Source organism: Tyto alba, unplaced genomic scaffold (genome assembly GCF_018691265.1).
Source record: "Tyto alba isolate M040663 unplaced genomic scaffold, T.alba_DEE_v4.0 Super-Scaffold_38, whole genome shotgun sequence".
Classification (NCBI taxonomy): Eukaryota; Metazoa; Chordata; class Aves; order Strigiformes; family Tytonidae; genus Tyto; species Tyto alba.
The window spans coordinates 21,415,149-21,429,714 of NW_024881313.1; the positions used below are offsets into that span (position 1 = coordinate 21,415,149).

General features: G+C 34.8%; 1 protein-coding gene across 5 annotated transcripts in view; it reads left to right on the top strand.

The window, feature by feature from the left end:
• MLLT10 (MLLT10 histone lysine methyltransferase DOT1L cofactor) overlaps positions 1 to 14,566 on the top strand; it is a 141,420-nt gene that overhangs the window by 63,592 nt on the left and 63,262 nt on the right. For all 5 annotated transcript variants that reach the window (XM_032991623.2, XM_032991624.2, XM_032991619.2 and 2 more), the window contains 3 exons: positions 4,882 to 4,977; positions 10,791 to 11,046; positions 13,073 to 13,639. In XM_032991623.2, coding sequence (XP_032847514.2) covers positions 4,882 to 4,977; positions 10,791 to 11,046; positions 13,073 to 13,639 — 919 coding nt within the window. The remainder of the gene's footprint in view (positions 1 to 4,881; positions 4,978 to 10,790; positions 11,047 to 13,072; positions 13,640 to 14,566) is intronic.

The following is a 14,566-nucleotide window of genomic DNA, read 5'->3' on the forward strand; positions in this document are numbered from 1 at the left end:
TCAGTCTTCCCAGGCAGTGAGGTCCAAACTGTGAAAAGATAGATTTGAAACATTTTTTCTGTTGGCAACAAACCAGAGCTGAAATAAACTTATACATGTATCCTTAATTTGGTATTTCAGTGAGATGATATTTTCATTCAGTAATCTGATGAATGTCTTCTCTGAAAGTACATTAAAGAAAATGAATGAGCAGATGCTCATCTTTACAGTGATTCAACATATAAATGAACTAAAAAATGAACAGTTGGAAGCAAACTGTATTTGTGAAATCATATTATGTAATAATTCTGTAGATTGAATTTTTGGGGAAGAAATAGGAGAATCAAAATGTGCTTTTTCTCTCTTCTCCCTTCTCCACCCCCTATTCCCTGCCCCCCAAGAGGGCCGTGTACAGAAGGTGCTACAGAATTCCCAAAATCCGCACCTTTTTTTTTTTTTTTTTAATCTTGCAACATGTAGATATTGGAATTAAGAAGGTGTTACATAATTTTTTTAGATAAGAAGGCCAAAAATGAGATCCCTCATGATAAATAAAGCTTTCTGATTAATCATGACATAGGAGCTCTAGGTATTTTGTATTGGTATTTAGCTACATCATAAATCAGGGCTCTTCAAGTTCTAGGATGAATAATGTTACAGCTGCTTACCCAATGGCTGCATGGCAATCGAACCTTGTTTTTCTTACTGTAAGAAAGATTTCAGGAGCTGTCTGAATCTGGTCTGTTGAGCTACCCTATTTGTGAACCAAGTCTGAAGTTTCCTGTGTCAACTTTGTAGTTGGCCCTGTATTTTTTAACGTATTCTTCCTTGGAATGCTGTTTCTACAGAATGTAGCATTGCATTTATCAGCTTTGCAGCTATCTTAAAATACAGGTGTTTGGAACATCTGAGTTCATGCCTATGAATCTTTAAAAAATTTAAGTCTGAGTATATAAATGGGATACATGGAATCTGCCTGCCCTCAGGGCTCCCCTACCTTTCAGTAACTAGCAGTATTATTTTCAGCCCTTGTTAAGAGTAATTTCTGCCCTTTTTTTCCTTACAGTAAAGCTTGTAAAAGGTGTGATGTTTGGTATCATTACCTTCCCTTGAATGGTGGGTTTCCATGTGGCTTTCTGGAAGGTTGTTTATCTTCATGAGCTGCTGTTATGGTTTGTTGTTGTTTTTTTTGTGTTTGTTTGCTTTTTTTTTTTTTTTTTTTTTTTTTTGGTTGGCTGTAGCTGATCAGAGGAAGTTTTACAAAAATGAAGCATGCAGTGAGTTGTCTGTGAAGGGCCAACTGTTTGTTTTTTCTTTTTCTGGCAGTAGGGGAGGTGGCTACTTTGTGTGTCCTCTGAGACAGACTTTATTGAAAGGTGTCATATTTGTTAAATATTGTGGGAATCCATGTCCCTTTGTTATTCCTTTTCTGGATCCAAAAATGGATATTTTGGAACTCTTATTATGCTTTGTATGTATCTTTATGCTGAGAAGAAGGTACAACTGCAAGGAGTCACTTTGTGGAAGCTATGTCTCTTCATCTCAGCAGTTGCTGAAATTTTTATTCTTATCAGTGTAAAACCTGAGCATTGCTTTCAAACGTTTTCCTGCAGTGAAATGTTCTCCACTTCTTTGATGTTATTTGCATCTGGATTCAATTCACATTCAGAAGTAAGACTTCTGAACTTTCCTTAGGAAGAAAAAAAACAAAACAAACCAACCAACCATCCAAAACAAAACAAAAACCAAAACAACAAACAAACAAACAAAAAAAAACCCAAAAAAAACAAAACAGAAAAAGAAGAGAGATAGAGGAGGTATAACGTGAAAGGAGGAGGGAATGTAAGTTAAGGACAGCAGACCTCCTGTGGAACAGCAGGCCTCCTGTGGATGAGGTCTTTGTAAGCAAAAGGCCTTTGGGTGTGGTGACCCTCCAGTGGTCTTGAGTGGTAAACTGTAATCTTGGTAAGCTGTTCTGGCAAGCTTTGTGTTGGTGTTTTGAATCTGGGAGAGGAATTTGATGTGGTTGCTGATGTTTCACTTTACAGAATTTAAAGCATATTCCCTCCAGGCTCTTAGCCATTTATGCCCACTCCTTTCCCTCTGTTCTTGTATCCCTATTTCATTCTTCTTGACACATCCTTTTCTGTTGAGACTACTATCAAAGTGATTTCAGTACATTACAGAATGTAATTTGAAGTCCTCCTGACTGTTTCTTTGATCAGAATTCTGTTTCTTTGCTTTCAGACAAAATTAACACTGGAAGTAAATGAACGCTAGAAAATCAACAGAAGAGATTGTAAAACGTGTTCATTTAAATGTTTCTTATTGTTTACTGATATTGATGTGAAGTTTCATCTTAAAGCATATTAAAGTCATTGCCTTTTGGCTCCAAAATTATAAATAGAAATTTCTTTAGGGTGATTTAAATTTCATAGTAAAGTGATGAAAGCTAAAGAAACTCAGGCAGTGACTTGGATTTCCATTTCATAGTTTCCTTGAGGCTTGTTTGGGGTTCAGTGAAATTGTTACTCAAGTTTATCTACACATGAACACTGATGATACAGTAGGCTGGGTAACTAGCACTGATGAAAGGCCTTTGGATCAACAGATCTGATGGATAACATGGCAGTCTTGGTGTAGTTGCTTCTGTTTTCTCTTGATCCCCGCTTGTTTTCTGGCAGTGTTGGTAGTACTTTTGGGACTGTTATATTTAAGAAATTGTTGAAAAGATTGTGCAGTGCATTTGAATCCCTCCTCTCCATATTTTTATTTTCTTTCAAAGGTGTATTTTTCAGGTCTAGAAAGACCCGAACAATCCTCCCTCCAAAAAAAACCCCCAAAGAAAACAAAACCAACCTCTCTGATCTAAAACTCCCTCAACAAACCTATATCAGGTTTTAAAAAATTGAAATCCTACCTTATGGTGTACATTGTTGTAATTATGACATCTACACACTTTGTTATGGAAGGGAAAACTCCATATTCCTATCTGAGCAGCACGCTGGATTAAGAAAACAAGTTCACTTTAGTGTATGAAAAAAACAAACCTAGAAATCCCCCATCAGCCTTTTAAAGATTTCTATTGGACTTTTCTTTGAGTTTTAAGTAGTGTGCAAGCATCAAAAGGACAATATGTAGTATATTCTGGCAAGTATATTTTTGCATGATATTTTGGTGAAAATAGCTTTGATATTTTATAAATTTTCTTGGCTAAATTGTATTTTCTTTGTGACAAAATTAGGTTATAGGTTTAGTTAAATGGATTTGGGGCTGGTTAGAAACAAGGTGATCTCCAAGTCAGCTAGTATTAATAGTTAATAAAGGAAGAGATAAATGTGTTTTGCTTTCAGCTTTGCATCTAGATTGTCAATTAACTGATTCTACTTTATTGGAGAATTTGAGAACCCATTCTCTGAGGCACTAAATAAGTTTCTGATATTTCTTCTATTGTGACTGAAATAGAAAGCTGATCATTGGTGATACCTGAAGAAAGTATGCACATACTATCTTGTCCTGGTGCTTGGTGAGAGTGGTTGTGCAGTTGCTGTTGAGCAAACTATGTTTTCTTTTGAGGGTCTGGATAATCATTTTGATAGAGAAAGATCAGTGTGGATGATTTTTAAGATTCAAAACAGTTACTGATTTTTTCATACAGCTGTCCAGGCTTACACATTTCAAGTTGTCTTCCTCATCTTTTCAAGCTGCTCAATGGGAGTTTTAAACTCCTTGTGTCAATCCATATGTATGCATTTTTTTGGTAGCTTTTTGTTGAAGCACTCATTCTGAAAAAATAGCCATAGATTATGCTGCTGTGCTGAGTTTTGTGTGAACACACAAAAATTCCACAAATATATACTTAAAGAAGCAAAATACTTTAGTGCCAGTAGCTTACAAGTAACTTTCTGTCACACCTGCAGTTTCTTCTGATGTCGGCTCTCTAAATAAGCCATGTTATGATGCTAAGGAAAAAGTCACCATCTAGACTTGGTTTTTATTAAATTGGTAAAAATTCTGAACACAACTACTGTATTCTAAGTTGAATTGTTCATTTTTTGTCAGACTATTTTTGGGGGTGGGAGGTGTGTTGTTTTTTTTTTTTTTCCTTCAATTTGTTTGAAATTGTTTAAATACAATTTGGGTCTGATTCTGTAATCCTCTAAGAATTGATTTCTGCCAGTATGGAAGACTTCTATTATACTTTGAAGGCTCTGGTAAAGAAATTATTTTCTCTCTGTTTGTACAATTTCATTCACATTGCCAATGCTTCATGTTAAGTTTAAAAAAAAAAAAAATTCTCAGCATGTTTAGGAAGCACACTTGATTCGTACAGCTTTTGTTATTTTGTTCAGTTTAACATGGAAGATATTTATTTAGTATGTAAACTATATGCACTTTTTTGGGAATGAAATGAAATTGAATTTTACATTCTTATGCATGGAGATGTCAGTACGGGAGCGAAAGCTAAAACCTTGCATTAATTTACAGTAGTATCAGAACAAAAAATATTGTGCAGGTGCAGAAATACAGGAAGATAGAAATCTTTGGTGAGAAATGCAGGAACACCTCTGAAGCAGAAGCCATGTCTATTTTTAATCCAGTTCCTTTTGTCGATTAACTGGTTATTTGGAATGTGGATAATATTAATAAGAGTGGATTCATAAATGCTGGCTATAAGTGAAGAACTTCAGTTTGTGTACTTTGAAAGCAAATACAAATACTTGATTTGCTATTGTAAAATGCTGTTATAAAAATTTCAAAATATTAATGTTGTTTCTATTAAAAAAGCACAGGACGTTATTACTATCTCTCTTCAATTTTCCTAATGCTTGATGCTACGTAAAATGGGTTATGTTAAAAATGAAGCTGAACTTAGGTTACATTCTCTTTTTTAACCTCTAGAAATACAAAGAGAAAGATAAACACAAGCAAAAATATAAGAAGCAGTCGGAGTCCTCACCATCCTTGGTTCCATCTCTTACTGTAACCACAGAGAAAGTAAGTTAATGTGTTTTTCCTCCTCTTCCACTTCAATTACTTACATTGAAATTTCATGATGTAGTCATTCCACTATATATACAGGAGCTTTATATATAGATTATATACAGGAGCTTTTTACATAGATTCTTTAATTATTAAGCACAGTTGGTAGCTTTTTCTATAATGCAAAATCCTAAAATATTTTGAGGTTTATCATATGGAGAAAGACTCAGAGTTTTGTAATTGAATAGTGAGTGATTTAATGACCCAAATCAGGTGCCACTGATACTCCAGTAAGTTTATTTCATTAATTTATGTTTAATAATTTGAGAAGTTTTAGAAAATCTTTCATTTGAAATTAATTTACGTGTGCTGAGCTGTCACCAAACCTATAAGCATTGAAGCTGGTAATTATGAAATTACGGCTCATGCTTCATATACTTGTAACATCACATTGCTTTTTTAGCAGTTTGCTTTGTTAGATTCTGTGGTCTTTCCTTCCTGTGAATGTGCTAGCAAATACCTAACTCAAGGGACAATGTGTAGAAGGTTAAATAATGACAGTTCTCATTGTACTCTACAAGAATTGCTTTCCCTGTCCACCAAAAAAGTGACACTAATGATGGCGTTACAGAGTGGGCAGCAGTTCCCTGTCCAGCAAAAAAGTGACACTAATGATGGCATTACAGAGTGGGCAGCAGTATTGAGAAATGGGTTTTCGGACTTCAAAGTTGGAAAACATTTGTCCCATTCATGTGGGAATGTTAACATCTCAGTTGGGGAATCATGGTTTAAATTAATTAGCCATTAGAATGTGGAGCATTGTTCTTTAGCAATGATGCTGAAGCTTGTCTTAACTGCAATTTGGTTGCTGAGATGCAATATCCAACAAATGTATCTATTTGCCTGTGGTACACCAAGACCTTGTCAGGACAGGATAAACCAATTGAAATACCAACTTTCTCTAGTCTCTGGAAGTATACCCTCAACTAGTGGTATCAACTTCAAGAATTACCACCGAGAAATTTAGTTTTTTAGTATACTTTGGGTGTGTCTTTATTCTGAGTGGTAGGGTTATTAACTGAAGGATGTGTACCTGTTAACTTCACATTATTTTTGACTTGCATTTCTGATAAATTAGTCTTGTTTCTGGTTCTGCCTTATTCTTTTTGACACTATTGTGTCAAGTAAGACTTAATAGTAAGTGATTTTCTGAAACTCGAAATAACTATTAAAAAAAAGAAAAAAGAAAAAAGTTAGAGTTAATGTGATGCTTTGCTATTTTGATTTATGAGTGATTAGACACTGCAGTTTGTGAGTGTGACAGTCTTTATTGAAATTAAGTTGTAGAACTTTTTGAATAATATTGACTGGTCCATGTGATTTGTTATTTAATTTTATTAATTTGTCCTGAACTCTTGAGTCTGAGACAACGTGTAAAATTCATAGGCTGTAAAAGAGGCTTCTTATGCGGAACTTCCATTAAACTTTACAATTTTTGTTTTAGGTTTTGTGCTATGTATGATCTTATCTTTCTAGTATTATATCCCTTTTGTACTTTGATGGTCTGATCATAATCATAAGTTTTAACAAAGTTACGAAGTTACAGAAAATATATTGAAATATTGGTTATTTTTGAGTTCTACCTATTAGAATATGCTCTTAATGCTGAAGACACAGTTGGAGTCTGTTTTTCTGCTAACCTCTTTCCTAATTTCTTTGTCCTCCATAAACTTTTCCTGATTATAAGGTTTACAACTCAGTAGTGTACATTTAGTAAGATGAACAAGAGTAAAATCAGATTTTAAAGAGACCTCTATTTAATCCAAGTAAAGAATTAAAATCTTGCTGAGTTGTTGCTCATACGGTTAATAGTAATTGTACTATATATGTGTGTATATCAAGTCAAATATATTTTCGTAGTTAAATCTATAGGATTTATAAAATGAACACATTAAATATTTTTACATTGTTTTGAATGCCTAAACCTTACATCTTTATAATCTTAAAATTCATTAAATAGGTAACATTACAAAAAAAAAACCCCAAAACCAACTTGCAACTGCCATGGTTAGTAGCAAGGCAGAGCTAAAGCAAATACTAGAGAACAGAAACTCTATAATTCTAGAATGTAAATTATAACTGAATTAAACCAAAACAGAAGTATTCATTGTCAAATTTATATATCAGCATGTGTCCTTTTAGTTTTCTCTTTTAAACTGTTCTGTACTGTGTTGTTTGGTTTTTTTTTTTTTTTGTGTGTTCTTTTTTTTTTTTTAATCTAAGCTATCTGCTTAATTTTCTACCTTTTTATAATTATTCAGATTGTCAGGAAAATGGGTGCTCAGTTTTTTTAATGAGGTCACTAAGTGTGATTATATTTTTTTAAAAAAGTTTCTAGTGGATATTTGTAAGTGATCTTCTTTTGTGGCTAGTTCCTTTAGTTATCTTATTTTTTTTTCCTAAATCCTTTTGACACCATTTACATGCATTTGCTTTCCTAGGTTTTAAATTCATAGTATCTTCCTACAAATTTGAAATTTTAATAATAAAACAAGCTTTGTTTTCTTCTGAGATAAATATTTGGTTCAGAATATTGTATTAATGTTACTTCTGTGTGTCCTTTTACGTAGCGTTGTCAGAATTGATTTGGACTTGATTTCTTTTTCTCAGAGTCTGTTTTTGCAGTGAATACATTATTTTATCATGTTATATAATCACTTCTACCATATTGTTCATGTGGGTGGAACTGGAATTTTACATTAATTTTGTTCTTCCTTTTTAAAGAAGTTAAATCCTTTGTGGTACAGTAGTAATGACCATTTATGCAGGTGATGCCTTAAAGAAGGTTTTATCTGGATGAGTGGCTTCCTAAGATAGATTCTTGAAGGACTGCAGAATAAACTGTGGATTTGCATTATGTGAGTTAGTATACTTGGCTTGCTTGTTTGTTCTGCAAAATTAAATTCCAAGAAATTTTACTGAGGTTCTAGTCCAAATGCTGTGTTTAGATATGAGTATAGTGTTTGAGAGGCATTTGGGGGCATAGATACAGAATATTTTAAGAAGTACTAGAATAATTTAGGAATTTGTGTTTTCTCGCTGCCTTTTCTTCCAGCCTTCCTCTTAGTTGGGAAGAGCCATCAGCCCTATATTTATTCCTGATAAAAGCTTCTGTCTCAGGTTTTGAGTTTTGGCTTGTACCGAGAGTTTGAAAATGTGTATGGCTTAACAGATCTGGAAAAATATAGTTGTTCTTTTTTTTTTTTTTTTTTTTTTTGTGTGTGTGTGTTATTAATTAAAACAAAACTCCAAAACATTGATGTACACAAAGATACACAACACAGTGTATCTGCATTCAAATTGTAGTCAGCAACTAAATTGAAGATAATGCAAACGGAAAATTCAATCAGCTATACTTATCTGTAATAGTAGAGGTGACAATGATAACCCTCCTTGGTTCACCTGGACTATCAGCCCAATCTGATTCTCAAGGGAGGTGCTCAGATCCTACCGCAGTGGGATACAGAAGAGAATGAAGAGTGTAGGGAAATCTTTATTCAGCATGACTGAATACTGCTATCCTACAGCACAGTGGTGTTTTGGGGATATGGGGTATATGTGTGTGTTGGGTTTTTTTATTTGGTTGGCTTTTGCTTGGACTATCTGGCATTTTTGTGGAGGATTGCCCACGGTGATCCTTCCCTTTCCTGTGCAAGGGTACCACCTTATACATTTTTATTAGGGCTAAAGGCTTCTCAAGCCTTGGGTGGGATGCACTGTGTAATAGCAAGAATTATTATTATGCCTTTACTGTAAATCTAAAGCTTCCCCAGAAGTTTTAAGAGTTGCCAGACTTCAGGGTGCACAAAGTGGTATATGGGGGATGTAAAAATGACAGTCGCTCTCTATGCACCAAGCTGTCAATGTGAAAGTGTACTTTTCTGAAAAAACCTGCAAACTGGTTTATGGGAATCATACAGGGAACCTTGATACCCACAGAGTCAGCTTGGTAATTACACTAGCAAGTATTGATTGATTTTTGAGAACGGGATTAACATTAGTGAAATAGTCAAGTCCTTCCAGATAATCCAGGACATGGAGTTGGGTGACAGCATCAGGGGAATCTCTTTTTTGGGGGGAGTCTGTACTGAAAGGAAGGAAAATGACTGACAGCAGTGTGAGCAGTGGAGGAGGGATCCTCGGGTCTTGTATTCCATTTAAAAAGCATGTGCTGGGAGGGGACAGCATTGCAAGCTGGGGATGGGAAAAGGGGAGAGGAGCTACAGAGGCTGAAGCCAGTGAGTAAATGACCAAAGGTGTTCTGCCTCTATCCTCAGATCCTTGCTCCCTGCCACTCTCACTCTCCTGACCTCAGAAAAATCCCAAACAAATAAACAATACAACTTTGGCATGACATATTAAGACCTTTGTCTTTTAAAACTTACCGTTTTAGAAAAGCAGTTTGTTTAGTGGTGTGTGGGCTATTGCATGAACCAGTTAGCTTAATAATACAAAGTTTGTGGAGCAGTTTTACCTTAGATCCTACTGCATAGCTTGTGGATTCTCAAAGCAATTGATGTATGTGTATCTGGTTTAGGGCACTTCTGTTGCGATTAACTCCTTAAAATAAGAAATACAATCTGTGGAAAAAATTAGTACTGACCAAATAATACCAATTTTACCCTGCTTAGGGTATATTGCATCATATTAGTGCTCAAGTTATTCTGAGTAAGCATGTAGATTTCAGTACGCTTTACAGCAGCTTCTGAAACACTGCCTGTTGAAGCAACATTTTCAAAAGCAGAACTACAATATACCTGCATGTTCTCCAGAATCTGCTAAAAGCAGGATTCAAGGTTGCAGTCCAACCAAATCTCTGCACAGTGTATGCAAATTCATGTTTACTTGTTATTGCCTAGCTCTGGCCTGCCTGTAGAGCTGTGTTAAAACCTTTATTTCCCTTTAAAATAAACAAATAATTAAATAAATAAATTTCCTTCAATAATAGGGAAGAGGTACTAGATAACATCAAGCTATGATTGTTGATACCTGTAGAGAATTATCCTTGCAATTATTATTCAGTTGAGTAGAGATAGGAGATAAGAATTAGGAAAGGAAGGTTTTGGATAAGAGGAGAAATCCTGAATCCTAGAAAAAGACTGACTTGGGTTATTGCATGTTTGGAAACATTTTGTTCAAATGACCCAAATTTAAGCCACTGCTTCTTAACTCAGGACAAGTGACACATCAGTTTCTGGAAAATTGAGCATACTAGTGGTCTTTGTAATGTTCAAAAAATTAACTACTAAACTTACCTTAGAATTGGCTCCATCTTCATTAAAAACACTTACCTGTATAGTAATATGAATTTAAGGTAAATTATTTTTAACATTGTACTTTAAAAGACTTAAACTGATTTTTTTTCTTCACTGTTATTCAGAAAATCCATAATAAATTTTTACTGCAGTTGATAATAATTCATACTGCCCCGTATGCAAATAGATTGGAATTTTTTCTTCCTCAAAGCTTGCATTATTTAGTTACCTTCTGGCATTAATCTCAGTGAAGTAAAAATTTCAACCAAAGCTGACATTATTTTTATGCTTTTTTGTTTCCCACAAAATGAAGTTTTATGCACTTCAGTTTTTTGATGAAATTCTTAACAGTTCCACTTATGTAACTCCTGCTGTTGCCAGATACCTTAGTGTTTGAACGCTTCTAAGTTAATCTGAAAGAATGGGTTCTTTTAAACAGTTCTTTTGTTACCGTTTTATGTGTGACCTAACAGTTTCCTTTCTCTTATTTCTTCTCTCTTATCAAAATGCTAGACATATACAAGCACTAGCAACAACTCCATGTCAGGCTCCTTGAAGCGGTTGGAGGATACCACAGCTCGATTTACAAATGCAAATTTCCAGGAAGTTTCTGCACACATTTCAAGTGGAAAAGATTCTTCAGAGGCTAGAGGGTCAGAGAGCAAAGGGAAGAAATCTGCAGGTCACAGCTCAGGTCAGAGGGGAAGAAAGCCTGGTGCGGGAAGAAATCCAGGAACAACTGTGACTGCAGCTAGCCCTTTTCAGCAAGGTATTAATTGTTTCGCTGTAACGTGACTTCTGCTTTGACACGAATTAGAAATCTTACATATTTAAAACTTGAGAAGTAGTTCATGCTTTATTCACAATAATGAGAATGTTGTTTCACTTTGGGGAAAAAATAACATTTTTTCAGGGAAAAAAATGTCCAGTCATACCATGAAAAAGAAGGTTGTGCATCTTTAAAGAGCAAAACTGATGCTTTTGTTTCAACTATTAAGGTATTCTCTTTAACTGCTAAAAGCAGAAGTTTCTTTATGTGCTGAAAAGTTTCTCTGGGGTAAAATTGAACATGAATTTGAGTCTAGGGGTCTTAGCTCTTTAAGGGAATAATACTAATGTTTTTTAATTAGTGCATATGAAGTTGAAACTGGACTACCTGATATATAGGATGCGGTGGCCCTTAAATAATTTTTCAAGATGCATGTACTTAAAATATACTATTTTCTACAAAGTGAAAGACCTTTTTACTTTTATTTTTCTGTCATTGAAACACATAAGCAGAAGATGATTACGTGACAAGTAGATACAGTTTATTTAGCATATGTAATACAGAAAGTTTGTTTTGAACATGCTAAAACCACTAAACACACTGTTGAAACTTATAAAAAGCAAACTTTATTATGATATCTTTGTCAGAGTTGAAGAAAGATTAAAAAAAAAAGTATTTTTTATTACTTAAGTATTACAACATGTTATTTTGAAACACAACAAACTAAACTTTCTCGAAAGTAATTGTTTTACCATAATTCTCACTGTGGTGTGTATTAGCTGACTGTTCTTTCTGCTTTATGATGTTGCTCTTCCTTTGAGTTTATTTATGCAGTGAACACTTTTAAATTTGCCTAGACCTCCTTCAACGTTTCAGGCTTTTTTACTTGAACAAAACTGAAGTGATTTTTGTTTACATTCTCAAAACTTTGAAAATTGCCTCCTGGAATCCTGCAATATAAAGAACAATCTTGCTCACTGCAGATGGCAAAATAGATGTTTACTATGTGTGTTTATTTTCTTTAAAGCTGCAATAAGTGAAATTGATCTAACTTACTTAAAATACAAATCAACAAGGTGTTTATGATTTTTAAAGTACTGTATTAATGTAAATTATATTTTAAATTGAATTCTTAATAATGTTTAATGGAATACTAATGATAAAACCCCTAATTTTGGAAGGACTTTTTTAATACCTAATGTCATATTTAGGAGTATTTTTTTGACGGGATAGTTGTCCTCAGTCCTAATTCTACAAAACAGTACCTGTGTGTACCCACCCATATAAAATTACTGAATTTCAGTGAAAGTAGGTGTTTGTATTTCCCAAATGGGCTCTGTTTTCTTCCTTGCGTGTGCTAACACAGCGATGAAATGATTGCATTCCAAATACTACAGAAGCAATGTAATTCTATTACACAAAAGATCTTTATGGTTCTCTGACAGTGCTAAAGAAGTCTTCAAATGCCAATTTTGTACACTTCTCTCCACTTCCTCTCCTGTCCTTTTGAAAAATACCTCTTCTGTGGAACACCTCCTCAGCTAGGGTAAATTAAGTGCAATTGCTGTTCCTTTGACCTGTGTTAGACTGTGATTTAGGAGAATGGTAAGGAAGATTGCAGGCATAGTGTAGATGTGATCATAGCATGTTTCTATCTGCCTTCTTTTTATATATGTGTATGTTTAAAAAAAGCTGCTCTGACTTGCACCAAGTGTGTGTTTGTGGCTTCAAAACACGAGGGATGGCAAAGTGGCCTAAGCAGCAAATGTGTTATTCTCCTTTTATTAATTTCCACCTTGTTTGTGTCCCAAATTCAAATCTGATTCACTGTGCTGGATCTGATTCTCGGATTCGTGTTAGAGAAGATTAGCAGGAGAAGCAATGAGTTTTCTTAGAAATAAATTTTTTAGCTGTTGGTAGCACTTTGCATAAAGTCCTTGCATTTAAGATAGTAATCTTTCCCATCAATTTTTAGCAACTACAGGAAAAAAAAATTACTGTACTTTTTATTTTTTTTCTTTTGTAGGAGGCTTTTTGGGCACTCCTGGGAGCATAAAGTCATCTTCTGGAAGTTCAGTTCAGTCTCCCCAGGATTTTTTGAGTTTTACAGACACAGATCTGCGAAGTGACAGTTTCGCACATTCTCAACAGGCTTCCTCAACCAAAGATGTACATAAAGGAGAGGCTGGGAGTCAAGAAGGGAATGTCAATTGTTTCACTTCCTTAATTGGTCTCCCTTCATCATCAGCTGTTTCCCAATCTAAAAACTTTGACAGCTCACCTGGAGACATAGGTAATTCAAGCCTTACTTCTACAGCATACAAACGAGCTCAAACCTCTGGAATAGAAGAAGAAACTGTAACAGAAAAGAAACGGAAAGGAAATAAGCAAAGTAAACATGGGCCTGGTAGACCCAAAGGAAATAAAAGCCAAGAAAGTATTTCCCATCTTTCAGTTTCTTCTGCTTCCCCAACTTCATCTGTGGCATCTGCTGCAGGAAGTGTGACAAGCTCTGGTCTTCAAAAATCTCCAACTTTGCTCAGGAATGGAAGTTTACAAAGTCTTAGTGTTGGCTCATCTCCAGTGGGTTCAGGTAGGCCTTTACTGGATTTGTTTTCTTACCTCAAAATATGTCTTTATTATTTTGCACATAATTCTGAGTATGCTTTTTCAAGAACAGAGTATCATTTAAAGTGTCTTGAAGGTCTCATTGGGGGAAAAAAAAGTAAAAATTAGAATATGACTGTTGGAAGAGTAAGTTTTGTTCCATGTCTGGGTGCCACCGTGCTGTAGGTGGCTGTAGTAGATTGACCTGTGTGTTGACCTGTGTACTATATAACTGAAGGTTTTGCATCTGTCTGTAGGGGGAAAAATAAGTTGCATGAAACAGGTTCTTTGGAAATTACGTGTGAAAGGTTTAGCTAAAATAAGTGATTGTTTATGCAGACTCTATTACAGTCTGTATGTTCTGTTACACTGAGAAAACAAAGTAAGTACTCAGGCATGTCAGCTGTGCTGAGTATGTCCCTCAATTTTTTCTTCCCAATTTAACTTAACTAAAAATCAGAATAGCTATATGAAGAATTATCAGTTTAAACATGTAAAACGATATTCTGAATCTGGACCCCTGTGCTGCCAGATGACATTTCCATATTCTTGTGTGCTTTTTAGCAATTGAAATTGGCTGGTTTGTTCTTCCTCTGTTCTAAATGATATGTGCATCTGGGACTGTGAGAGTATTTCTGTTCCCAGTAAACTTGTGTGTGGAATGACCTTGAAGAATACTGTATTTACCAAAGTGTTTGTTGCTTTGAAGTTTCTTTTGAGGGCTTTGTGTTTGGATTAACAAAACAGCAAACTATCTGATGCCTCATTTTTACAACTTGGAAATTTTGTCCTTTTTGTTGTTCTAGTGGATTTTTTTTTTTTTTTTTTTTTTTTTTTTTTGGGTGGGGAAGGAAAAATGGAACTTGACTATTTGGTTGTGGGCAGTGTTTTATGCTTTTATATTGTATATTTT